This window comes from Thamnophis sirtalis, unplaced genomic scaffold (assembly GCF_051295495.1).
Source record: "Thamnophis sirtalis isolate CommonGarterSnake01/CBP01778 unplaced genomic scaffold, rThaSir2_p1.2 scaffold_3, whole genome shotgun sequence".
Taxonomy (NCBI): domain Eukaryota; kingdom Metazoa; phylum Chordata; class Lepidosauria; order Squamata; family Natricidae; genus Thamnophis; species Thamnophis sirtalis.
In genome coordinates this window covers 171,594,888-171,621,783 of record NW_028261383.1, presented here as the reverse complement: position 1 = coordinate 171,621,783, position 26,896 = coordinate 171,594,888, and the positions used below count along the sequence as shown (strand labels likewise).

The 26,896-nt window shown below is 42.4% G+C and overlaps 1 protein-coding gene across 1 annotated transcript in view; it reads left to right on the top strand.

Moving 5' to 3' along the window:
* Nucleotides 1–26,896, top strand: part of DNMT1 (DNA methyltransferase 1) — a 60,215-nt gene that overhangs the window by 18,447 nt on the left and 14,872 nt on the right. The window contains exons 9-23 of the mRNA XM_087710948.1: nucleotides 603–686; nucleotides 1,408–1,517; nucleotides 3,863–3,981; nucleotides 6,603–6,695; nucleotides 7,654–7,805; nucleotides 10,333–10,520; nucleotides 12,746–12,935; nucleotides 13,774–13,871; nucleotides 14,800–14,947; nucleotides 15,815–15,930; nucleotides 17,300–17,504; nucleotides 20,480–20,613; nucleotides 21,744–21,917; nucleotides 23,393–23,614; nucleotides 26,355–26,547. Of these exons, the coding sequence (XP_087567074.1) occupies nucleotides 603–686; nucleotides 1,408–1,517; nucleotides 3,863–3,981; nucleotides 6,603–6,695; nucleotides 7,654–7,805; nucleotides 10,333–10,520; nucleotides 12,746–12,935; nucleotides 13,774–13,871; nucleotides 14,800–14,947; nucleotides 15,815–15,930; nucleotides 17,300–17,504; nucleotides 20,480–20,613; nucleotides 21,744–21,917; nucleotides 23,393–23,614; nucleotides 26,355–26,547 (2,226 nt within the window). The remainder of the gene's footprint in view (nucleotides 1–602; nucleotides 687–1,407; nucleotides 1,518–3,862; nucleotides 3,982–6,602; nucleotides 6,696–7,653; nucleotides 7,806–10,332; nucleotides 10,521–12,745; nucleotides 12,936–13,773; nucleotides 13,872–14,799; nucleotides 14,948–15,814; nucleotides 15,931–17,299; nucleotides 17,505–20,479; nucleotides 20,614–21,743; nucleotides 21,918–23,392; nucleotides 23,615–26,354; nucleotides 26,548–26,896) is intronic.

Below are 26,896 nucleotides of genomic sequence, written 5' to 3'. Positions count from 1 at the left end.
ATAAAATATCCAGGTTCCTGGTTACCTAAATTTAGTATTCTAGCTATGTACTTTTTCTAGGACATTTTACATAAGGCTCCTTTCAGAATGCTAATACCGCATCTCTAATTCACTTCCTCATGAGCTTTTCAATTAACATGAGACTTTTTTGTAAAATGGTAAACTTCTTTATTTATAAAAGAAGCTGACAGGGCAGCATAGGAATTTGAAAAGCTGTTTCATTTTACTGTCTATTCTTTATATAAATACCTACGGTCCACTTTGATTTGGAGGTGAGCAAAACAGAACAAACTGGCAACTAAATGCATAAATACAATAGCTAAAGTTATCTTGGATTTCTTCATTGAAGCAAGGTTGGAAACACCACATATAGCCCCCTCAAGTGCCATCCTGGACCTGCCACTGAATTTCAGCAGCATGCAAAGACCCACCCCTGAATTAAGAACTGAAAATGCAGAGTTCGTGCCTTCATGATAACTTCAATATGTTGATTCCATATTCCAATGTATTGTTTTCAAAATTAGATTCAGCAGCGATTCCTGCATTAATTACATATTTCTGATGTCTGAGTGCAGTTTTTCTGTCATGCATTTTTCTTCCAGACGACCCCTCCCAAGTGCATGGAATGCAGGCAATACTTGGACGACCCTGATCTGAAGTTCTTTCAAGGGGATCCAGATGATGCAGTAAGTTGGCCCACTTTTGCAGCCGAAAAACTTCCTCATTTGGAGGAAAAAAATAATACTAATTGTAACTGAACATATACTGTACAATGAAAGTGAGGTATTTGGTTATACTAGGTGAAAAATCTGAGATGGTAAATATTATTCGAGAATATGGATGTTAAAACACCTGTAACCAAACGACATGCTGTATGTGATGATGGTTTTTTGTGTGTGTATGTGTGTTTTTTTGTTTTGTTTTCTTTATTGTGTGTATGTGTTGTCTATGTAACAATATATATATATATATATATATATATATATATATATATATATATATATATATATATATATATATATATGAATATACATACAGTATATATGCTAAATGTAATAATATATAATTGGCATTATGTAGAATATGGTGATTGATATACAAACAATATACTGAAATATTGAATAATCAAATAACAAGTTGAATAAGCAATAATGGAAGATCTTAATGTAAGATAAATGTTGGTATTAATATTAGTTATTTGTCTGTTAAATGTAACAAATATGATTGATAATATTTTATTCACATCAAAAGATATGATAATTAAGATAGGGTGATTGGTTCAAAAATAGCATATTGAAATATTGAATAATTGAACAAAAAATAAAATTTAATATTAAGATGGGTTAAAAAAAAACTTCCCTCATTTGAACATTGTCAGGATGAAAACCAAATGTTCTTTACTCCTAGCTGGATGAACCAGAGATGTTGACAGATGAACGCTTGTCCATTTTTGATGCCAACGAAGATGGGTTTGAAAGCTATGATGACCTGCCACAACACAAAGTAACATTTTTTAGGTAAAACTTCATTCTGATTCCTAGTGAAGTGTAAATTGGAAGGTGATCTGATTTGGAGAGATTAAAAACGGTGATTTCTCCGCGGGTCGCCCATGAGACCAATGATGAAGGAAGACTCGGACACAGGTCTTTCTCCAGCATGAGACGACCCAGAGCATAGTCTGGATGACTCTTTTATTGAGCATAAACAAAGAAAGGGTGGAGTCACATGGTCTATGTGGACCAATCATGGTTGTACAAGTCTATGGTATATGGTAACTCATTTACTACCATGTAGACCTCTGAACCTAGAGAATGCCCATAGTCAGCAAATAAATCTTTTACTAGCATGCAAACTTCTGACCCCTAGTTAATACTGCAGAGTCAGCATGCAAACTTCTGACCCCTAGTTAATACTGCAGAGTCAGCAGGTGTAACCTCTGCCCTATTTAGTGCTGAGAGTTAACAAGTTGTAACCTCTGACCTTATGGTAAGTGATTACTGCTGATTCGCATAGTGTTCCAGCATACCTTTGCATGCCTACACTTATGTTACAACAAAAAACCACGTGGATTTTTCTCTTTTTTTATGAAGTAGGCTTCTACCCACAAGTTTGAGTTTCTTAAAAGTAATTTTATTAAAAATTACAATTCACCACAACAAAAACTAATGCAAACTGGAAAAAAAGGAAAAAAGAAAGAAAATAGAAAAAAGAAAGAATATATCAACGAAAGAGAAAATAAATATATAAAGGAGTGACACAAACAAGTATTAACAATTTTAATAAATTACCACCTTATCTTAGAATACAACAAATGATTTCTTTTTCCCATATCATATCTCTTATCTATAAACAAATCCATAAAACCCATCATCTCAATCTTGATGTCAGCAAAAAGTCATTAAGTGAAGTAGTGTGGTGTGTTGATAATTTTGGTTGTCAACTTTCCAGATTTACGACAAGATTTCTGAGGTGTAATAATCAGGAATATGTACAGTATGTAGAGAAATGTGATTGGAATGTATTCTTACTATTCTTATCATATTGGAGGTTTGATATCCTTTTCCCAGTCCTCTTGGACATCTGATTTAATAATGATATTTTTCTTGAGCAAACCCCAATGTGAATTTGGATGGATGGATTTAACCTCGAATACATTAATTTAACTTTGCTTAGATTAAGTTGAACTTGCCTTTTGTTCTCCCTGTTACTATGGATAGGTAACTAATCTTCAAGGTTCCTTTCGGCAGTTCTTCTAAGCCCCTTCTAAGTGCTGAAAATTGGCTGCAGTTTTATTCTCCAAAATCATGTCTAGAAACCCATTTCTTTTTTTTAATATTTGAGATCTGTGAAATTATTCAATGGTACCTTGTTCTGACCCCCCTCATCCTACACCAAAGCAATCAGGACCTTGGCAGCAATCCAGCACAGACAAGACGTTGGCAGCAAGCCAGCACAGACTAACCTTGGCAGCAGTCCAACCTGCCAAGCTAGCCACAAAAGTTCTCCAACTTTAGTGAATACGTTGACTCCTGCAAAGGGGCGTGTGCACAATCATTCCTTTTATAGTCTTGAGAGGAGCCTAATTACCACCAGCTGAGTGCAATTATCTCCTGTAACTGTGTAACTGTTCCTTCCGCCTATTAGCTCTTCGTTGCCGGACATCCAAGAGCAACTCCCTTGTCTCCTCCCCATTGCTCCAAGGCTCAGGTGCCTCCAGGTGGCCGCCCAGCCTCTCTGCGCCCTGCTCGGAGTCGGAACCCTGTCCAGGGTCCTCCACATCCTCCAGAGCCGACTCATAGGGCCCCTCGCTGTCGGAGTCTGGTAGCAGCTCCAACGGCTCCTGCTGGGCCACAACACTACCTGCCCATAAAAATAGCCCAAACTTAAAAGTAATGCAGGAAATGTTTGTAGCCTGAAATTCCCCCTTGTGTTAGCAGCGGCAAATGACGTTTTTCGGGGTGGACCCACTCTGCCAATACAAGTCTGCATTCTTGGAACAAAGCCAGAGTCTATAGCCCAGTCTGGTCTCTACCCAGCTGCCCAGGGTATATTTTTCAAGCTGTTTAGATTTGTTTTGGTGAAAGTGACAAAAGACCTTGTAAACAACAAATACACATAACATGCTATCCTCATGAACGTCATTCACTTTCCCTAACTCACTCCACCGTGGCCTTACTATCAGCGCTTCCTTTTGACTTTTTTCATTGCAAAAGCACAAGTCTTTAAATGTGTATTGCCTTGTTACATGGGAACTGTTCTGTGTATATATTACTCTTAGGCAATAGGTTTGTATTTTGCTGTAATAAATAGCAAGAGTACAATTGGATCGAAAAAATCTACAACCATTACATTTTCTTTTCAGTGTATATGATCGAAAAGGTCATCTATGCCCATTTGATACCGGCCTCATAGAAAGGAATATTGAACTCTACTTCAGTGGTGCTGTGAAGCCAATATATGATGATAACCCCTGCCTGGATGGTAAGAGAAACGGGGGCCTTGCTTAGTGCAAGGCTAAGGGAATTTGAACCCTAGATCTTTATCAGTGATCATTTTCTGCACCCTGTGATTTGTGTAAAACCTGTCTAGAATATTCAGAATGGTGATCAGATAAAGAGTTTCCTTCTGGCTCTACAGTCCTGGGATTCCAGCACTTCCTGCTGGCTTTATGGTCCCGGGATTCCAGAACTTCCTGCTGGCTTTACGGTCCTGGGATTCCAGAACTTCCTGCTGGTTCTACGGTCCTGGGATTCCAGAACTTCCTGCTGGCTTTACGGTCCTGGGATTCCAGAACTTCCTGCTGGCTTTACGGTCCTGGGATTCCAGAACTTCCTGCTGGCTAGTGTTAACAGATGGGGTCTTTTAAGTTATTATATCCAGATCTATTAGAAAATATCTCACATAATAATCTGCATTATTAAAAGAGTGGTGCTGAATACTGCTATTATGAAGTTATTTCTTTGTGTTTACTAAACACTTCTGTGTGCTGCTTGGGGAATCCAATCATGGGTTAACTTTGTCCATTAGCCTAGAGACTGAGTATGTAAATTTTGACCATGCTTCCTCTGACTGGACCTAGGCATTCACCAGGAGTCAACCCTGAATGGGAGGCACCATACCCAAAAAAATCTTTATATATGTATGTATGTATGTATGTATGTATGTATGTATGTGTATATGTATATTCTATTAAATTTTTACAACCCCCGGTATGCCCAAATATGGGAAGAAGATCACTACTTCCATTCTCTGTCCTTCGGCTCGTCACAAGAGACTATCCAGGCAGAAACCCAATATTTTTACTGTTGCCTTTTTGTTACATTTTGTTGTATTTGTGCTGATAAATAAATAAAGGGAGACTAGTATAGATCTATTTCAAGCTATTTAGCTCTCATCAGCTAGCCATACCCTTAACCTCTAATAGATACCTTTCACCCTGGCTTGGCTGATAACGGATAAGAGCCTGTGGCCTAATGGCTAAGATGTCTGCCTAGTATGTAATATAGCCCAGGTTCAAATCCCAGTAAGGGTATGGCTAGCTGATGAGAGCTAAATAGCTTGAAATAGATCTATACTAGTCTCCCTTTATTTATTTATCAGCACAAATACAACATATGTATATTCGTTAACATATAATTTACTATGATACTAATAGTGAAATGATAACCTTAGTTAGGATAAATAACCAGGCCATAGAAATGTTAATGTATACTTTTGGTGATTGATAAGTAGAAATGTTAACAACTCTTAGATTATCTTACATGTTTAACGTTTATTTCCTTAGCACGTAATTAACTAATTTGGGATTGAGGGAAAAGACCTATAAATCTTATTAATAGATCATTGCTTAAAGATGGCTATAAAGGTATAATATTGTGTGAGCCTGTGGAGAGGAGAGGTGAGATAAACAGTAAATAACTTTTAGTCAACTACAATAATAACAAGGAAACGTTAATGGATAATATCTAATGATATATACAGGTGTGTTATCTTACTTAACTGAAGTTGTTTTAGAATATGTCACAAAGGTGTAACGTTATTGGAGATCTATTGAAACTGCAAATGAATGCCAGTAGGTGGTTGTGTCTTTAAATATAAATGATTCTAGATAAAAAACATCTTTAAATAATGGTAATCAAATGAGAATTGTGGTACAGGGATAGTAAAATACACAATTTTTCTTTCTTGACTTAAAATGTACAACTCGATTTGAATGAAGTATATGTAAGGATGGTGGAAGAAACGCACAGAATATATTTGTAAGCAATCGATAACGCTTTCTACAAGGTGTAACGAAAGATGATTCTTTTTTGTCTGTGTGTTTTTGTTTAACTAAAACAATAAAAAACATTTCAAAAAAAAAATCTTCATGCCAACAAGATGTGAAGACATTTTACAAGACATTAAATAATTGGGCCTTTCAGTTTCATAAATACACAATTGGAAAGGAAAGTTAGGAACTTTCAAAGTGACACTTATTGTAATATACATTGCTTATGTTATTTGGGACAGAAATTCAGAAGTTGTTGTTCCACTTAAAACGTGAGATTTCAGACTTTTCAAGAGCCAGAGACAAAGTTCACACTTAAGTCAAGGCCATATTTGGAGACTGAATTGAAAAACTGATTAACTTTCAGGTAGACAAGGAAGTATTTTCAGATTTCTAAAGCAAGTATATGCAATCTCTTTTGAACCAAGGCTATATAGTTGCACTTTGAGTGCTCTTATAGTTCCCTACTCCAAGGAGTGGGCGAGACCAGTCATGAATTTCAACTAGGTACAGTTCACATCATTTCCCATGTGTCTCATCATTTGTACCACATTAAATATTACAGCTTGGTGGCAATTTTGCAACAGTTTCAGGAACCATGCAATGTTAGATTGTGCGCCTTTTTTCCTAAAAAAAGGAAAGGCTGAGAAAATAACACTACACAATGTTGTATTTAGTGATACACATATATCTGGTTTGATAACTAAGTTATAAAAATTCAGAAATGTTACTGATATTCAAGAGATGTGAAATAAATATTAAAACAACAACAATAGTCAGGAAAACCATGGCGATGGGTTAAATCTCCTTTGTATTTCTGTTACTGTTGTAGGGGGTGTCCGAGCCAAAAAAATGGGCCCCATCAACGCTTGGTGGATCACAGGTTTTGATGGAGGGGAGAAAGCTTTAATTGGCTTCACCACAGGTAAGGTCAATTTGGCAGAGATTAATTCTCAGAAGTGTCCATTGTGTTTCTCTTACATGCTGGGTTCAGAGGGCATTAAGATGCAATCAGGTATAAAAAAACGAGTCTGGTTGAACCAAAGTATTCCTTTACATTCTGTTGCCCTTCCCCAACGCACATTCCACACTGAGGTCATTTTAAATGCTATATATTAGAAACCACAAGTCTCCCCAATTCATGATGGTTTTGCCACACTGCACTTGTTTCATCTGATGAAGGTATAGTACAGTGGTGGGTTTCAAAAATTGTTCAAACCTACACTGTGGGTGTGGCCTCCTTTGTGGGAGTGGCTTGCCACCCATGTGACCGGATATGAAATTATGAATTAGTACTTAGGTCGGTCCAAGTAGCTATTCAGAAACTCTGGCATTGAAGCATGCAAGTCTTAAAGCCTTCAAGTTACAAGATCCTTGCACCCCTAACTCTTTAGAAAAAAAAACTAGGGGTCTTCAAACCTGACAGTTTTAAGACTTGTGGACTTCAACTCCCAGAATTCCTCCTCCAGTCACATTGGCTGAGGAACTCTGGCATTGAAGCATGCAAGTCTTAAAGCTGTCAAGTTACAAGATCCTTGCACCCCTAACCCTTTAGCAGTGGTGGGTTTCAAAAAATTTTGGAACCTCTTCTGTAGGGTGGCCTGCTTTCCGGGTCCACTGGTGGAACCTCTTCTAACCGGTCCGGTAGATTTGACGAACCGGTTCTACCGAATAGGTGCGAACTGGTAGGAACCCACCTCTGGTATAGTACATGCTCTACGAGGCATGATAGGTATGTTCTTTGAGAAAGGTTCAAAGCAACTGATTTCAATCCATCATGGTTGCGTGCTTATAATTTAAAAAATAATAGGCTACGTTCCTAGTTATGTTTATGTCCCCACCCAGGTCCCATTAACTGGACATGCATTTGCACTGTCTTCTAGCCTTTGCAGATTACATCCTGATGGAACCCAGTGACGAATATGCCCCCATCTTTGCACTGATGCAAGAGAAGATTTACATGAGCAAGATTGTTGTTGAATTCTTGCAGAACAATCCTGACGTCAGCTATGAGGACCTGTTGAATAAGATAGAGGTTAGTCTGACTAAGCAGGGAAGCTCCATTTTTTTTTAATGCAGTGTAAAAGAAAATGCCAATATATTGCTTGTTCACAGAAGGCATAAACCAAGCTATGGAATTATAGATACTTGTTCTGACCCCCTCCTCCGTCCAGTAACAAATGCCGAGACAAGCTTAACTGGAATGTACTTTAATAGCAAGACACCAAGACCTCGGTGGCTGAAAGCCAAGCAGAACAAACAGATAAGGACCTTGGCAGCAACTCAGGCAGCAATAAACACAGATAAGGCTCAGCAGCAATCCAGCCTGCCAAGCTCCCAGTACTGTCCTCCGACATTCAATCCTGCGTTGACTTCTGCAAAGAGGGCCGTGTGCACAAGTAGCTTTTATAGTCTGGAGAGGAGCCTAATGATCACCAGCTGAGTGCAATCACCTCCTGTAATTGCGTAATTGTTCCTGACACCTAGTAGCTCTTCAATGGCGTGCATCCAGGAACAACTCACTACTGGCCCCCGGCTCACTCTCCCTTGTCTCCTCCCCACTGGTCCAAGGCTCAGGTGCCTCCTGGTGGCCAACCAGCCTCTCTGCACCCTGCTCGGAGTCGGAACCCTGTCCAGGGTCCTCCACCTCCTCCAGAGCCGACTCATAGGGCCCCTCGCTGTCGGAGTCTGGTGGCAGCTCCAACGGCTCCTGCTGGGCCACAACAGATACTATACAAGATTTGGCTTATCAGATTGTTGCTTCCCAAATGTAGAAAGAGAGACCTTGACAGGAATATTAAAGAACTTCTACCTGGCCAAAGAGAGCTAAAGGTTGATGTCAACATCGCTAGGTAAACTTGTCTAGAAAATCAATTCTATAGGAAAACTAAAACTATAATTTATTGCAACAGCCTGTAATAGCAGAATCCTGCAAGTCTGATTGAGGTTTCTCCTAATTATTACATCAGTGAATTGGGGAAACATTTGCCTGAGCCACTTCCAAATATTATTTGGATTCCCATGACTTAAAGGATGTTTCAGCCTCAGATCATGGAATGCTGTGTCATCAATCAGAAAAAAAAGCAAATGAACAGTATACACTCCTTGTTTCAAAACTCTTTCAATAGTCCATAAATCAGAATAGGTAAGTGTTTCTCTTCAGATTTTGCTGAACTACAGCTTCCTGCAGCCTCAGCCTACAAGGAGTGCTTGGAATATGATTTCAGTAATATTTGGCGGGCCTCTGTTCCCTAACAAACTTACAAAAACCGTTTGGTGCAGTTAAGGCACCAACTTAAGCCAAGAGACCATAAATTCTAGTCCTGCTTAGGCACAAATCCAGATGGGTGGCCTTGGGCCAGTCAATCTCTCACCCCTACGAAAAATTAAAGGGCAAAGCACTTCTTAAAATGTTGTCAATAAAACTACATTGTCTTGTCCAATTAGTCAAGAGTACTCAAGATTGACTCAAAGGGACCAAAAAAAAAGTATACATCATAATGACTTGTGGTAGTTCGTTTTTTTTTTTTAATCACTGAATTTTGCTACAATAGTATTCTATTTCTAAAACTTTACATTCATTAAATAGTTGAAGATTCCATTGTGTTGCTAATTGAATTGGGCGGTTGCAAAATGGTATCGAGATTTGTTTCCAGAGTGAGGTGTGCGAGGAGTAACCAATGGGTATTAACCCTGCCCTCTTGCCCTTGGAGTCTGAGGATAATCCTTTGAAGCCACGCCTCTGATCCTCCTCTTGCTCTCCCAGATTAACCTCAGACTCGAGCCCAGAAGGAGTGTTTCTCTGACTCTCCCTCACCTGGAAAGTTTAGGGTTGTTGTTTTTTTTTTGCCTTCAGGTTTTTCTAGGATTGCAGCCTTTTCCCCTGATACTGTAGTTTAAAAGCATAAGTATTTGGGGGTCACAAAGTTACCAAATGCAGATATCCTGCTTTTTCTCTAAAGAATTGAAGACAGTTTATAAGGCAGTTTTTCTGCTTACATCTTACAACATTCCTGTGTGTTGGGCACACCTGAGGGGGAAAAAAAACACCTGGGAAAATGGGGATTTGAACCTGGGTTTTCTCAATCCTGGTTTAATAAAGCATCCCCTGCTCCAAACTGCCTTCCCAAGCGTGACCCGTCAAATGTGCGCTCGACAAAAGCGCGCCGACAAAACCGTGGCAAGAAAACAGCGAAGACGAAATCGCGCCCACAGAAGCGCGCCGATGAAAGCGTGATTAGGGTTAAGGTAAGGGTTAGGGTTATTACGTTGTATTATGTTGTTTGTTGATGGCACGCTTTCGTTGGCGCGCATTTGTTGGCGCGCTTCTGCGGGCACGATTTCGTCTTCGCTGTTTTGTCACGGCGGTTTTGTCGGCGCGCTTTTGTCGAGCGTGCATTTGTCAGTGAACCCTTCCCAAGGCCTTTGAAGATCAGGAACCTTAGAGAATAGATGGGACCTCTGATTGGGGCGGGGAGTGTTGAGGGAGGCAGCTCATGTGTGCCTTTCTTCCTGCATAGCTTATCTGAAAACCATAGTTAACTCCCCTTGATTTTCTCCAGACCACAGTTCCTCCTGCTGGATTGAACTTCAACCGTTTCACGGAAGATTCCCTTCTGCGACATGCCCAGTTTGTAGTGGAGCAAGTGGAGAGCTACGATGAGGCTGGGGATAGCGATGAGCCTCCGGTCCTCATCACGCCTTGCATGAGGGACCTGATTAAGCTGGCGGGAGTCACCTTGGGGAAAAGGTAGGAGGGCAGTTGGGCTCTGTGTGTGTTGGGGGGGGGGGTTCACTGGCTCAAAGGAAACGTCTGTCTTGTAACAAAATACATTCTTTGCATTGGTCTGGCTTTAAGCGATGGCAAATTCTTTACCATGAACTGCAAGGTTTTACTGGTAGTCTTCCAACCATTAGTGACCATTCAGAGTTACAATGGCGCTGAAAAAAAGAGACTTATGACTGTTTTTCATACTTACGACCATTGCGCAATCCCTATGGTTACGTGATCAAAATTCAGACCCTTGGCAACTGACTTCTATTTATGATGGTTCAAGTGTAATCATGCAATCACTTTTTGCAATCTTTTTGACAAGTAAAGTCAATGTTACTAACTTAGCCATTGCAGTGATTCACTTAACAATTGTGGCAAGAAAGGTCATGAAATTGGGCAAAATGGGATTTGGGGTTAAATTGGGGTCATAAGTTGAGGACTAGTTATATTACACTGAAACAATTTACGTAATTTATTCAAAACTAACTCTTGTTTGGGATGAGAAGGAACTCCTCATGGCACCTGGGCCAGGTAAAGATCCAGCTTCCCACTGATCAGCTGTATGGTAGCTGAGAAAATGGCTGGACAATTTGAAGAAAATCCCCCCCCCCCAAAAAAAAAAACATTTTTGCCTTCCTATCCTCAAAATCAAGAGCCAAGGTGGCGCAGTGGTTAAATGCAGCACTGCAGGCTACTGCTAGATCAGCAGTTCAGCGGTTCAAATCTCACCGGCTCAGGGTTGACTCAGCTTTCCATCCTTCCGAGGTGGGTAAAATGAGGACCCAGATTGTTGGGGGCAATATGCTGACTCTCTGTAAACCGCTTAGAGAGGCCTGAAAGGCCTATGAAGCGGTATATAAGTCTACTGCTAAGTCTACTGCTAAAATGGGAGGATAGGATCCAACATGCATATTGGTCAACGTTTGAAAATAGATCATGTCATGAAGTGAACTAATTTATGAAAAGAAAAGCTTATTTCAGAAAAACCTTCAGTTTTCCAAAGTTTGCAAAGAGGATAAAAGTGGGGGGGGAAGTATGGAAAGAAGAGTAATAATAAAGTGTTTTGATTGAGGATAATGCAGTTTGAGCCAGCATTTTGTTATGGAAAAATGCATAAATTGAATTTTGCTTCCTCCGTTCCCTTTTTCAAAATACAAAAAATTATGGCTCTTCGTAGCTATTTCATACTCTACAGCAGTGGTTCTCAACCTTTCCAATGCCAGGACCCTTTAATATATAGTTCCTCATGTTGTGGTGACCCCCAACCATAAAATTGGTGTCTCAGTTCCTAAGACCATCGAAATTACGTGTTTTCTGATGGTCTTAGACGAACCCCTGTGAAAGGGTCGTTCGGCCCCCAAAGGGGTCCCGACCCACCGGTTGACAACCACTGATCTAAAGGATAAAATCCAAAACATGTAATTTCCTTTCCTTTTCTCTATAATGATGATTTTTTTTCCTGTTTTCAGCATAAATCTCTTGCCTTTCTGCTTCGCCTAAGACATAGACAAAAATGAGGAGCCAGCTGTAACTCCTTTTAGTGCAAAATTTGAAATCACTCAACCAATTTTTAGTCCATGGCTTTCAGTGCTAATATTGTGCAGATAGTATGTTTTACTTAATACTCCAAAATACTTTTAACAAGAAAAATTAAACTATATGTAGTATTATCACGTAACAACGCAGTGATAAAATATGCTAACATAACAACGCAGTGATAAAATATGCTAACATTTAAATATTGTTTATCATATATTTTAATATTATTCTAAATATGCATATTTTTAAGAAGTAACACCTTTTCCCTCTTGCTTCAAGATTTCTAGAAATAGCAATAGCAATAGCAATTAGACTTATATACCGCTTCATAGGGCTTTCAGCCCTCTCTAAGCGGTTTGCAGAGTCAGCATATTGCCCCCAACAACAATCCGGGTCCTCATTTTACCCACCTCGGGAGGGTGGAAGGCTGAGTCAACCCTGAGCCGGTGAGATTTGAACAGCCGAACTGCTGAACTGCAGTCAGATGAAATAGCCTGCAGTGCTGCATTTAACCACTGCGCCACCTCGGCTCTCTATGTTGCATGTCCAGTGAGGATTTTTGAAGCAGTGTTTCTAGTTGTTTCATTTCGGCCCAGTGCTGCCCTTACGCTGCTCCCAGGTAAGTCCCGCAAGGACCTAATCCTTTCCGTTTTCTTCTCCAGACGAGCCGCAAGGAGACAGGCTATCAGGCATCCCACCAAAATTGACAAAGACAAAGGTCCTACCAAGGCCACCACAACCAAGCTGGTCTATTTGATCTTTGACACTTTCTTCTCTGAACAAATTGAGAAGAATGAAAAAGAAGAAGACAAGGAGAACGCTGCCAAGCGGAGGCGCTGTGGAGTCTGTGAGGTACGGGGGGGGGGTTAGGTGGAGGAGGCTGGCATTCAGATGAAAAAGACTTTACGTCTTCCACTCCTTTCTGATCCCTTTCTTTTGGTCTATTAAGTACATTCACATTTATTTGTTTATTAATAGAATTTATATGTCGCCCAATCCCGAAGGACTCCGGGCGGCTTACAAAAAGAAGAGGAAGAAAGAAATTATTTAAAAAAAAGACTTAAAAAAGATTTAAAAGCACCACACATGCATTCGTTCTAATCGGGCCTGGACCTCAACAATGAGGTCAACAGCCCCAGGCCTGCCGGAATAGCCAGGTTTTAACAGCTTTCCTGAAGGCCATGAGAGTGGGTAGGGTCCGGATGTCTGGGGGTAGCTCGTTCCAAAGGGTTGGAGCAGCCACAGAGAAGGCTCTCCTCCGGGGAGCCGCCAGCCGACATTGTCTGGCTGACGGCACCTGAAGGAGGCCCAATCTGTGGGATCTCACCGGCCGCTGGGAGGTATGTGGCAGTAGGCGGTCTCGCAGGTACGCTGGCCCTAAGCCGTTTTGGTATCTGATCATTTATATTTTACCGCCGCGTTGCTTCTAGCCAGGATATCCCAAATTGTGCCAGCATCCAGCGGTCACGTTCACAGTATAGACCACAAATTCCGGTAAACTTTTCCGGAATTTTCCTTATGTGTCGTGCGAATTTGAAGCATGATGGTTGCTTTGGATTGTGAGATTTTATCCAGTCCTCAAAGCATGCAGTAGTACTCATTCAACAACAGTTTCCACGTGAAGGTTGATAGGAAGATTTCCTCCGTGATCTAGTTGCACACACACACACACCTTGCTTTTTTCCTGCAGGTTTGCCAGCAGCCAGAGTGTGGTAAATGCAAAGCTTGCCAAGATATGATTAAGTTTGGAGGGAGTGGAAAGTCAAGACAAGCCTGCCTGCATCGGAGGTAATAATTATTTTTATTTTCATCAGCCAATATTGAGGGCAGAGCAGCTGCTAGCTCCTCAGTTTAGGTGTTAACAAGCAAGGGGAAAGGCAGTCTGAGAAGCCTTCCATTAATTGGTTTACGAATAAGTTTGTTTCTGGACTTCATAGTCATAAATACAGGTTCTGGTATGCTGACACCCCCATCCCAGAGAATCCTGTTTACACTGAATCATTGGGGCTTGTAGGAAAACAGAATATATTCTGTTTCTCCAGACATTTATGACTACAAGACTCAGAATGGGGACATTCCTTGCTCATTTAAAGCAATAGCAGTTAGACTTATATACCGCTTCATAGGGCTTTCAGCCCTCTCTAAGTGGTTTACAGAGTCAGCATATTGCCCCCAACAACAATCCAGGTCCTCATTTCACCCACCTCGGAAAGGATGGAAGGCTGAGTCAACCTTGAGCTGGTGAGATTTGAACCGCCGAACTGCAGATAGCAGTCAGCTGAAGTAGCCTGCAGTACTGCACTCTACCCACTGCGCCACCTCGGCTCTCATATACTATTTCAACGCATTCAATTTTTTTAATATAATTGGTTCTGAGCTTGGTAACTATGTTCAAAGACACAACTGTAAGGTTGCTTACTAGCCCATTTATTCACACAACATTGTGTTGGCCAGCTGAGACCTAGTGTGAGAGGGGGAAATAACCAAATTTGCAGATAACAGTCAGCTGAAGTGGCCTGCAGTACTGCACCCTAACCACTGCGCCACCTCGGCTCTTACTAGCAGTGTTCCTCAACCTTGGCAACCTTAAAATGTGTGGACTTTCACTCCCAACCAGCAAACGTATAGAACTTGGTGGCCCTTTGGGGAGAATAGAGGCTAAATTGCTGGGCTCTTTAGTTGCCAAACTTCATATACATTTTTGTCTTAACTTCAGGTGTCCCAACCTAGCTGTGAAAGAGGCCGATGAGGATGAAGAAGTGGATGATAACATTCCTGAAATGCCCTCACCCAAAAAGATGTTGCAGAGCAGGAAGAAAAAGCAAATCAAGAATCGAATTTCCTGGGTGGGAGATATTATCAAGGTATGGTCTCTGCATGAGAAACACCAATTAGAATTCAGTTCAACTTTGAGCTGTACCTTGGGAAAATTCCCTCTTCAGTTTCACAGCTGTTATCCCAGTTTTGTGTAAGTGGATGGAGACGTAGACGACATGTATAAGGAGCCTGATAGTCCTAGATAGTTATCCGCATCGTTTGCAATTGAAGAGCCAATTTTTGCCTTTTTAAAAGGGAGGAGTAGCAGTAGTATTTCCATAAAGGCCAGAGGCCGGCTTCTAGCACAAAATTTTTATCTGAGCAATTCAGAAAAATGAAGGCCTTTACTTCTAGTCAGATTTTTTTTTTTCATTTGTAATACAGTAATACGAAGGCAAACTCATAATTCCTTTTCTGCTGAGATATAGTGACAGTGAGATTTAAGATTTAAGATTTAGTTTATTTGTATGCCGCCCTTCTCCGGGAGGGACTCAGGGCGGCGAACAACTCAAAAGGGGAAACAGGGATACAAACACAATACACGTAATTAAAATACACAAGAGTCATACAGCCATACAAGTCGAGAGGGGAGGGGAACTCATCAACCCCAGGCCTGCCGGCACAGCCAGGTTTTGACGGCTTTCCGGAAGGCCTGGAGAGAGGTGAGGGTCCGGATCTCCGCGTGGAGTTCATTCCAAAGGGCCGGAGCTGCTACAGAGAAGGCCCTCCCCCGGGTGGTAGCCAGATGGCATTGGCTGGTAGACGGAACCCGGAGGAGGCCGACTCTGTGCGATCTAACGGGTCTGTGGGAGGTAATTGGCAGCAGGCGGTCTCTCAAGAGAGAAGAAGTATGGCCGAAGTCTTGCTGTGCTTTCTTTTTCCTGTTATCCCTTTTGGTTTGTCGTTATCTGCAGAGCGATGGCAAGAAAGATTATTACCAGAAAGTGTGCATTGATTCAGAGACTCTGCAAATTGGTGATTGTGTTTCTGTGAGTCCCGATGACCCCACCAAGCCTCTGTATCTTGCAAGGTACAAATAAAGCATTTTACATAGATTTTTTTTAAAAACTGTAGAACGGATTGTATGTTTTGTATTGTACTCCATTGCTTCGTGTCTTTCAAAGATATCGCCTATACTGATTGTTGCATTTTGCTTTTTGATAGTCGGAAAATGATACCTGCTTCATTGTGTAACTGATTGTATACATCATACTAAGCTGTTCTGACCCCCTCCTCCGTCCAGTAACAATCCAGCCTGCCAAGTTAGTTACGTTCTCTTTAGTCAATGCGTTAACTTCTGCAAGAGGGGTGTGTGCACAAGCAGTCTTTTTTATAGTCTGGAGAGGAGCCTAATGACCACCAGCTGAGCGCAATTACCTCCTGTACTTGCGTAACTGTTCCTGATGCCTATTAGCTCTTCGATGGCGTGCATCCAGGAACAACTCACTGCTGACGTCAGGATCACTCTCCCTTGTCTCCTCCCCACTGGTCCAAGGCTCAGGTGCATCCTGGTGGCCAACCAGCCTCTCTGCGCCCTGCTCGGAGTGGGAACCCTGTCCAGGGTCCTCCACATCCTCCAGAGCCGACTCATAGGGCTCCTCGCTGTCGGAGTCTGGTGGCAGCTCCAACGGCTCCTGCTGGGTCACAACACTAAGCCATGGCTTCTTTAAACAGGGGGTTGGAGACTTTGAAGGAGCTACTTGGATTTATACATCACTCTTAAGTCAAAACCAAACCAGTCTTATTGCAGCTTAGTACAGTGGGCAGACCAGGCTTCATATCTGAAACACTTGCAAAGAAGTGGTTGTGAAGCTGAGCAGTAATCCAGAAAGCCTTATATTTCATGCCTCAGTCCTAGGCTCCCTGATGTAAACCCTTCTCTTTCAGCCTCAGCACATGGCAATCCCATTATGGGCCACAGTAGGAGAAGACAGCCCTGTTTCTATACCGCAGTCCAGAAAGAATAATAGGCAGTATGGTATGCCTCCCATGCACAAGCTTAGGTGTTAAGATTCGGAAAGCCTTCTACTCCCCAGGCCTGAGTGCTCTTCCAAGTATTGACAGCCAAACTTTCTAAACAATGGGAAGTCTTTCAAGTAAATGAAAGTAGTAGTGAGCCAAGGTGGCGCAGTGGTTAGAGTGCAGCACTGCAGGCTACTTCAGCTGACTGCAGTTCGGCTGTTCAAATCTCACCGGCTCAGGGTTGACTCAGCCTTCCATCCTTCCGAGGTGGGTGAAATGAGGACCCGGATTGTTGTTGGGGGCAATATGCTGACTCTGTAAACCGCTTAGAGAGGGCTGAATCGGTATATAAGTCTAACTGCTATTGCTATTGCTATAAATTTGGCATTTGTATTCTTCATTGAATTAACATCTTACCCCATCCCCTTCCCCCCTAGAATCACGGCCATGTGGGAAGACCCCAGCGCTGGACCAATGTTCCACGTTCATTGGTTTTGCCGTGGCACCGATACCGTACTGGGAGCAACCTCTGACCCGCTGGAACTTTTCGTGGTAGATGAATGCGAAGATATGCAGCTGTCTTACATCCATGGCAAAGTCAATGTTATTTATAAGGCTCCTCCGGAGAATTGGTCTTTGGAGGTATGTTGAATCATCTCACTACTTGGGCATCTAATTTATTCACAGTGTTTAATTGTTAGGATTATATCCCACCTTTCATACCTCAGTTCAAAGTAACCTATAGAGCACACCCTGCTCCCTTCCCCACCCCCCACCCCTCATAGTAAAACCAGAGGACTGTCTTTCTGAGTTTGTGGTTTTTCTTTGTTTATGTGAGTTGTTGGTTGTTGTTTTTTAAATATACTTTTTTTAATTTTCCATTTTCATAACATATAATCACATGTATACTATTACATAGCCAATATCCTATTGTATTAAGTAGTAATTACATCAGTTCCTCTTGTCATCAACGCCCAGAAAGATAAAAACCCATTGTTAGCTCTTCTGCTCTCCATACACCTCTTTCTTCTACCTCTCTCCTACCTCCTTTCTTCCCTCCATCATCCTTTCCTACTCTACTTCCCCTTCCTTTTTCCTTCTCCTCTCTCTCCATTCCACTCCTCCTTATCCTCTCTCTTCATTCCACTCCTCCTTCTCCTCTCTCTTCATTCCACTCCTCCTTATCCTCCGATCACCTCCCATAGACCGATTCGATCACACAGGTTAGGTCTCCTCCGGATTCCATCTGCCAGCCAATGTCAGCTGGCGACTCCCCGGGGGAGAGCCTTCTCTGTTGCAGCTCCGGCCCTCTGGAACGAGCTCCTCGTGGAGATCCGGACCCTCACTACCCTCCCAGCCTTCCGCAAAGCTGTTAAGTCCTGGCTGCTCCAGCAGGCCGGGGGGGGGCTCAATATATCCAGCCCCCCGGAGATTGTGATTGTTGTATATTTTAATGTTGTTTGTGTATTATTCCCCCTCCCTTGTTTTATTGTAAGCCGCCCGGAGTCCTTCGGGAGTGGGCGGCATACAAATCAATAAAACTATAAACTAAACTATAAACTAACTCATCTTCCCCCCTTACCCTCTCTCCTATCCCTCTCTTCCTATCTTTCTTCTCTCCTCTGTTTCCCACTCTTCCTCTTATTGGTGTATTTCAGCTTCTGAGCAAACTCCATTCTATGTTGATGGTATTTATGCTTCTGTATCAATATACTTAACATATCTTAGTTTTAAAGAAAAAATAAGAGAAGATATTATACATGTGCAATCATATTACTTTAAAATCTAACACCCCTCGTCAAGCCTAATATACATCCCTCCCACCCACCCTTTTTTTTTTGTCAGTTATATGTTGGATGGTGATAATGCTATGCTAGTAGTGGAAGAAACAGATTTCACTTTCCCTTTTCATAAAATCACATTGATGGGCAGAGTAAAGGAAGCATATAAAGGCTTTCTGGAGTTTTCCTGTGTTGCTCCGTTGTTTTCCCCTTCGTCTCTGGAGATTGCACTGTGTTTGATACCCGGGTGCTTAATTCTGATGACTTGATTCAGGAGTTATACTGATAAAACTTCAGAGCAGGGTAGCGATGACGTTTCGGAGACTGCATTTTTCCCTGGTCTGATTCATTAGCAAGTCACAGCCCAAGGAACTGACTGATCTCTTCCATACATTTTTTTTTCTTTAGCCCTGGCTCCAGTCTTTTAAGGCAGAGCTTGGCAGACTTCCTTGGCTTTCAACCCCTGACACCATGGTCATTGCAATTTGAGCCCCCTGTGCCTCTTATGCATGAGTACGGCTGCAGTTACTGCTGCCCCTTTTCTTAGCCCGCAAATTGTCCTTATCCTGTGGCAGTCTTCTGGGAGGATTGCTTCAGGATTAAGTGCAAAATGGACGCAAATGGGAGCTGATAGCAACAGTCAATAAGAGGCCAAAACACTTACGAGTTCACTGGCAGAGAAATCAGATACGGAAGTGGCTTTGGTGAGCTTTGCTGGGCTATGCACCGACTTACTGAGTTGGTTGTTTTGATTCAATGCAGAAGTTGAGTCATTCTAATACAGGCAGCTTTGACATGACTGGTTGTTTAGTGAGCGTTTAAAGTTAGAACAGAACACTCCCAAAAGCATGACCTGACCCCCACCCCACCCCAACAGTGCTCGGTAGCTGACTCACCTTTATAGCTGTTTGCAAGATCCTTTGGTCACAGCGATTTACATTTTCGCTGAAAACCAGCATTACTGCAAAATGCCCCATAGCAAACTGTTCTCACCCCCTCCTCCGTCCAGTAACGACTGCCGAGACAAGCTTAACTGGAATGTACCTTAATAGCAAGACACCAAAACCTCGGTGGCTGAAAGCCAAGCATAACAAACAGATAAGGACCTTGGCAGCAACTCAGACAAACTCAGGCAGCAATAAACACAGATAAGGCTTGGCAGCAATCCAGCCTGCCAAGCTCCCAGTACTGTCCTCCGACATTCAATCCTGCGTTGACTTCTGCAAAGAGGGGCATGTGCACCAGTAGCTTTTTATAGTCTGGAGAGGAGCCTAATGACCACCAGCTAAGTACAGTCACCTCCTGTAATTGCGTAATTGTTCCTGACGCCTAGTAGCTCTTCGATGCTGTGCATCCAGGAACAACTCACTACTGGCTTCCGGCTCACTCTCCCTTGTCTCCTCTCCACTGGTCCAAGGCTCAGGTGCCTCCTAGTGGCCAACCAGCCTCTCTGCGCCCTGTTCGGAGTCGGAACCCTGTCCAGGGTCCTCCAGAGCCGACTCATAGGGCCCCTCACTGTTGGAGTCTGGTGGCAGCTCCAACAGCTCCTGCTGGGCCACAACAGCAAACAATGGGTTTGCTTAATGACCGTGACATTCATTTAAAGACAGTGGGTTCATTTAATGGACATGGTTGATTCACTTAACAACCGCTGGGGGAAAAAAGATTGTAAAATTGGGTGAATCACACAAAGCTCCAGATCTCTTACCTCCCTTCTGGAACTTTTCTCTTAAGTGAGGTAGGTTCTGTGTCTCTGTAATAATTGAATAACCAGTATGTATTTTTTTTCTTTCTTTCTTTCTCCTTCTCCTCCTTCTGTCTCAAATATTCTCATAGGGAGGACTTGATGTGGAAATCAAAATGGTGGAAGATGATGGCAGGACCTATTTTTACCAAATGTGGTACGACCAAGAGTATTCTAGGTTTGAGACGCCGCCAAAGATCCAGCCCACAGAAGACAACAAACACAAGTTAGTGCACACAACTAAGTGGCGCGGGACTTAGATAAAGTAGAAAATCAATAAATGTGCAGATTCTTACCTAATCCTAAATGTACTTGGGACTGTGTCCGCATTAGGCCCAACTCAAAAGAGTTGCAAAAATGGCATGCGCGGGCATTCAGTCTCAAGAACTGTTAATCAGATTACACTCAACTTTCTCCCAAAGATAGCAGGGATGAAGAAATGAGCATTTATATTTTTTGAAAATATACACATGATTCCATTCTGAAGCTCCTTGTAAAACGGAAAACCGGGGGGGGAGGGGGGGAGTAAAACACGGGCAGTTTTGTATGAGATTATTTGAAGTATTAGAAAGCAAAAAAGAGCAATTGGTAGCAAATCAAGTAGCATTATCAAGAGGTTGAGACCAGAGGTGGGTTCCTACCAGTTTGCGCCTATTCGGTAGAACCGGTTCGTCAAATCTACCGAACCGGTTAGAAGAGGTTCCACCAGTGGACCCGGAAAGCAGGCCACACCTACAGAAGAGGTTCCAAACTTTTTTGAAACCCCCCACTGGTCCTTGGATATGATTGTTCTACACTATCACGCTCATATTTATAAAACTCAGTGCCTCTGTGGAAGGTAAGGATGACTACTGCGTTTGTGGTGCAATCAGAACGTTGCGTGTGTTGAAGTTGTTTTAACGCAAACCAAAGACGCCTTTTAAAAAACAAGTTTACATCATATTCTTATGCATGCCAGTGCTGTGTGAGAGGTAATTTAAGGTGGTTCTGACAAGTGTCGTCGGCATCTTCATATCCGGTCACATGGGCGGCAAGCCACTCCCATCCGGTCACATGGGTGCCAAGCCACTCCCATCCGGTCACATGGGCGCCAAGCCACTCCCACAAAAGAGGCCACACCCACAGAGTAGGTTTCGAACAATTTTTGAAACCCACCACTGGGTTGAAGATATATAGGTTTTAAAAATGCTCACGAACTGCACGATATCAGTGGGTGGTGATGCTTCAGATGCTTTGACTTGCTTGCACAGACTCGAATGCAGGGCGAGGGGAGAAGACTGGGAGGTAGCGAGGTGACTCGATGATATTACAGTTTCCCCCCAATCCAAAACAGGCCTCTGCTTCTTCCCTTCAAAGGTTTTGCATGAGTTGCGCCCATTTGGATGAGGCGAGGCAGAAGGAGATCCCCAAAGTCTCTGAGCCTCAGGAGGAATCGGAAGGAAAAATGTTCTACAGCATGGCAACCAAAAACGGGGTGCAGTACCGATTGGGAGACGGGGTCTTCCTCCCACCAGATGCCTTCCATTTCAGGTTGGTTAGTCAATTGATCTCAGCTGGAACCAAGAGGGGTGGGCTCCTTTTAGGCAGGGCTGGGGACACCAAGTCAAGAAAAGGGGTCAGTGATGCCCAAAGAGGCAAACACATTTCAAAATAGTGAATAATTCGGGGCTTAATAGTTCAAATGTTACCCCTCAGTTGTTTTTGCTAGGTATATTTACAGACTGTACAGTTTTAGAGACTAATTTGATTCTGAACTTAATAACGGCAGCAAGACTGTTGGTGGCGCAGTACTGGAAGAAGGAAGAATTGCCTACTATTCAAGAATGGACGTTAAAAGTAGGAAATTTAGCAGAGATGGCCAAAATCTCAGCATATTTAGCAATAGCAATAGCAGTTAGACTTATATACCGCTTCATAGGGCTTTCAGCCCTCTCTAAGCGGTTTACAGAGTCAGCATATTGCCCCCAACAACAATCCGGGTCCTCATTTTACCCACCTCGGAAGGATGGAAGGCTGAGTCAACCCTGAGCCGGTGAGATTTGAACAGCCGAACTGCAGAACTGCAGTCAGCTGAAGTAGCCTGCAGTGCTGCATTTAACCACAGCGCCACCTCGGCTCTTTGAAGGACCATTCATATAAGAAATACAAGTTGGAAGATGGATTGATTACATTCAAAACAAATATCGGACTAAGAAATTTCAATTAGCTTATGAATGAACAAGGAATGTTACAATCTATCTAAACTTAGTTTAATAAAAGGGGAGTTAAAGACAAGAGGGAGGTAGGATGCTATAGTTCGTTAGCCTATGTTAGTGTATGATTGTTAAATATTTATACCCTGTATTTTGCTCTGGGAAGTTGGGGAGAGGGAGGGCTAGAGGGGGGGAAGGTTGGGCGGGAAGGGAAATATTTGTAAAATTTATTAAAATTTGTCAATAAAAAAAAGAAAAAAATAGTTCAAATGTTATGTCATAAGGAGAGTTAAATTTATTTCATGAGAATTAAGTTGATACTCACTTAAGGATCTACAGCAGTGTTTCTCAACCTTGGCAACTTGAAGATGTCTGGACTTGAAGTCCCAGAATTCCCCAGCCAGCATTCGCTGGCTGGGGAATTCTGGGAGTTGAAGTCCAGACATCTTCAAGTTGCCAAGGTTGAGAAACACTGATCTACAGGATATATTTATCAGAAAAGAGAGAATTTTCAGGTAAGTGGGGTAGATATAAGTTTAGGCAATTGAATAGCAAACTGATGGGGGGATGAGATTGGGAAGGTTTTAACTCGGTAGCATTTCCATATTTAAAGTAGTTCAAGAATGCAATTAGCCTGGTTATAGAAGGAGATGATAGAAGAATTGATTCATCAATCAACTCTCTTTGGAAATCAGTTGTCTGCCTTCAAATATATGCATAAATCACGTGATTAGCTATCCATGGCATGAAAGGAAGCAGGAAGCACCTCCGGTTCACAGAATCTTTTCCTTTCTCATTTTTCCCTCTCACTAGCCTCAGGCTGACCAGCCCGACCAAGCGCCAAAAGAAGGAAGCAGTGAACGAAGAGCTTTATCCTGAACATTACCGAAAATATTCCGAGTATATCAAAGGGAGCAACCAAGACGCACCTGAACCATACCGCATTGGCCGAATCAAGGCAATCTACTGCAACATCCGCAGCAGTGGCAGGCCCAACGAAGCTGAAATTAAATTGCAAGTGTACAAACTTTACAGGTAGGTTGCTATTAGAATCTTGTTGGCACCTCACCAGGCACTTTTTATCATATGTGGTGGACGTGCAATGAGGCAAAACATTATTGGAAAATGATTCCAATGCCGCGCGAGCGATTGTGGGTGCACCTCGGTACACCCACGTTACACCTATCCTCCGCGAGCTGCACTGGCTGCCTATTGGTCTCCGGACACGCTTCAAGGTGCTAGTCGTTACTTTTAAAGCCCTTCATGGTATAGGACCTGGGTACTTGAGAGACCGCCTCCTGCCAGTCACCTCCCAAAGACTAGGCCTCCTCCGAATTCCATTTGCCAGCCAATGTCGGCTGGCGACTCCTCGGGGGAGGGCCTTCTCTGTGGCTGCTCCGGCCCTCTGGAACGATCTCCCCGTGGAGATCCGGACCCTCACTACCCTTCCGGCCTTCCGCAAAGCAACTAAGACCTGGCTGTTCCGGCAGGCCTGGGGCAGTTAAATCCTTCAGCCCCACCCGAGGTTACAACTGTTGCTGTATTTTTTAAATTGTTTGTCTTTTTATTTTTTATTTTGTACCCCCTTCCCTTTCTGATTGTTAGCCGCCCTGAGTCTCTCAGGAATAGGGCGGCATACAAACTGAATAAAATCTAAATCTAAATGCAATCATGGTTAGAACAAATGGTGGGAGACCAAATCTTGTTTAAACTGGAAATTTTTCTCCTAGGTATAATACCAGAGGGGTATAAGAAAGATAGACTTTATTTAATTATTTATGTATTGACTGCGGCACGCATATCTTATGCACAATATTGGAAAAAAGAAAATACACCATCAGAGCTAGATATAATCAGAAAAGTGTTGGCCTGTGCGGAAGCAGATAGGCTCACTCTTGAACTTAAATATGAAGGGAAATCAGAATATTTTGAAGTCTGGAATAGATTTTATGACTGGTATAAGACAAGGTGACAAGACTGGAACAAACTGTATATATTGTGATTGGACAGAAGGATAGAAAATGTATTAAGTAGGCTAATTGTCAATAGTTGTGACTAGCTGTATATAATGTGAATGTATAGTCACCCCGACTTCGCGGTACTGCATTGTTTTAAATGTAAAAATAATTTAAAAAATATATTGAAAAAAAAAAAAAGAATCTTGTTGGCACCTGAGTAGAAAATAATTTCCAGTTGACCTCCTTGTGTCAATAATAATACCAGGAAACAGAATGATAAACCTAACTAGATGCATGATGCACACAGAAGCCGAGGTGGGGCAGTGGGTAGGGTGCAGTACTGCAGGCCACTTCAGCTGACTGTCATCTGCAGTTCAGCGGTTCTAATCTCACCGGCTCAAGGTTGACTCAGCCTTCGACCCTTCCGAGGTGGGTGAAATGAGGACCCGGATGGTTGTTGGGGGCGATATGCTGACTCTGTAAACCACTTAGAGAGGGCTGAAAGCCCTATGAAGCGGTATATAAGTCTAACTGCTATTGCTATTGCTAACTGGATTTCTGCATGCATATCACTAGATGGAACTATGAACTGAACTCTTGAATAAACCAAATGGATCACATAGCAGCATACAGATTTTGCTGCTACAATGGTTTGATGGACCAGGGCAGACTAAAAACAGAATAAGTTTGCTCAGGTTTTTTTTTGAAAATATGTTTGAATTTGATGGGTTCCATGAGACTTGAGGGCAAAAAAAAAAAAAAAAAACCCCTTCACACAAACACAGCCAGGTGTATCTATAGCAGTGTTTCTCAACCTTGACAACTTGAAGATGTCTGGACTTCAACTCCCAGAATTTCCCGGCCAGCATTCGCGAATGCTGGCTGGGAAATTCTGGGAGTTGAAGTCCAGACATCTTCAAGTTGCCAAGGTTGAGAAACACTGATCTATAGGAATTTTTCTAAAGTACATTGGAACTAGCAAAGGCTTATCACCTTACATTCAGAAGCCCTCTCTCATGTTTCTGTTCATGACATCATTTTGCTTCATCTTCTGAGAATTTTGAGTGCTGTTTTTTTTTTTTAAATAATAGCTTCCGTGATTACAAACAGTTAGGCAATACACTAGCTAGAATCTAAACAAATGTAATAATACGATATCTTATAGAGGAAAAGTATTACCAAGCATTTTTCCCTCTTTCTCAGTCTGTCTTATTTCAGGAATTTGAACTGGCCTGGGAGAGAATTTAGCTCCACCTATCCAAGTCCTCCCTTTGATTCTAAGCAAACTAATAGACTTATAGCGTGCAGGTATCAGGTCTTCGGCCAACTTCCTTTTTTTGGGGGGGGGGGCTCCAGACTGAGCAGTTACCAAAAAAAACGGGGGTTGTAATTTCCTGCCAGTTGGGTTAATGCATAGATATGTCCTAGAGCCTGTTTTTTTTTTTTAGAGATTGCCTGAAAATTGACTTAATATAATATTTTGAAACAACAGCCATGTGAAATAATTAGCAATGCTGTAACACCCTGTCTTCATTACTTTGCATCGTCACCCTTAATTGGTGTTGCTTTTCAAGACCCACAAATGCTTAAATGAGTTTCAATCTCTTTGTTATATACAAATAGGAGGGGAAATAATCTGAAATGCAATGTATTCTTCAGGGATTATATTTTCTTGAAAGAGGATTTAAGGGTCACGGAAATCTGCGCCCATCACCATCGGTTTATCTGAGGAAAAATTCGTGTCCTTTCCCATTGTGTAGGTGTTCCTGGGTTTGATGCCTTATCTTCCTCAGCGCAAATGTCTCTTGTCTTTGTAGGCCAGAAAACACACACAAATCAGTCAAAGCCAGCTACCATGCAGATATCAACTTGCTCTATTGGAGTGACGAAGAAGCAACGGTGGAGTTTAAAGACGTGCAGGGCCGCTGCACTGTGGTGTACGGGGAGGACTTGACAGGAAACATCCAAGATTACTCTGCCAGCGGCTCTGATCGTTTCTACTTTTTAGAGGTGACTTTTTCCACTATGTCATTGGTCCTGTGCAGTTTTTCACCAATATATTATCCAACACACTATAGGTTTTTATTCTAACCCCTCTCGTCCCACACCAACACACACTCCGAGCCAAAGATAAGTTACGGCATTTAATTAACAGAGAGACAGGTCCTTGGCAGCACACCGGCACAGACAAGCTTGGACAGCAATCCAGCACATAAGCCGTGGCAGCAATCCAGCCTGCCAAGCTCACAATAATGTTCTCCGACATTAGTTCTTGCGTTGACTTCTGCAAAAGGGGTGTGTGCACAAGCAGTCCTTTTATAGTCGGGAGAGGAGCCTAATGACCACCAGATGAGTGCAA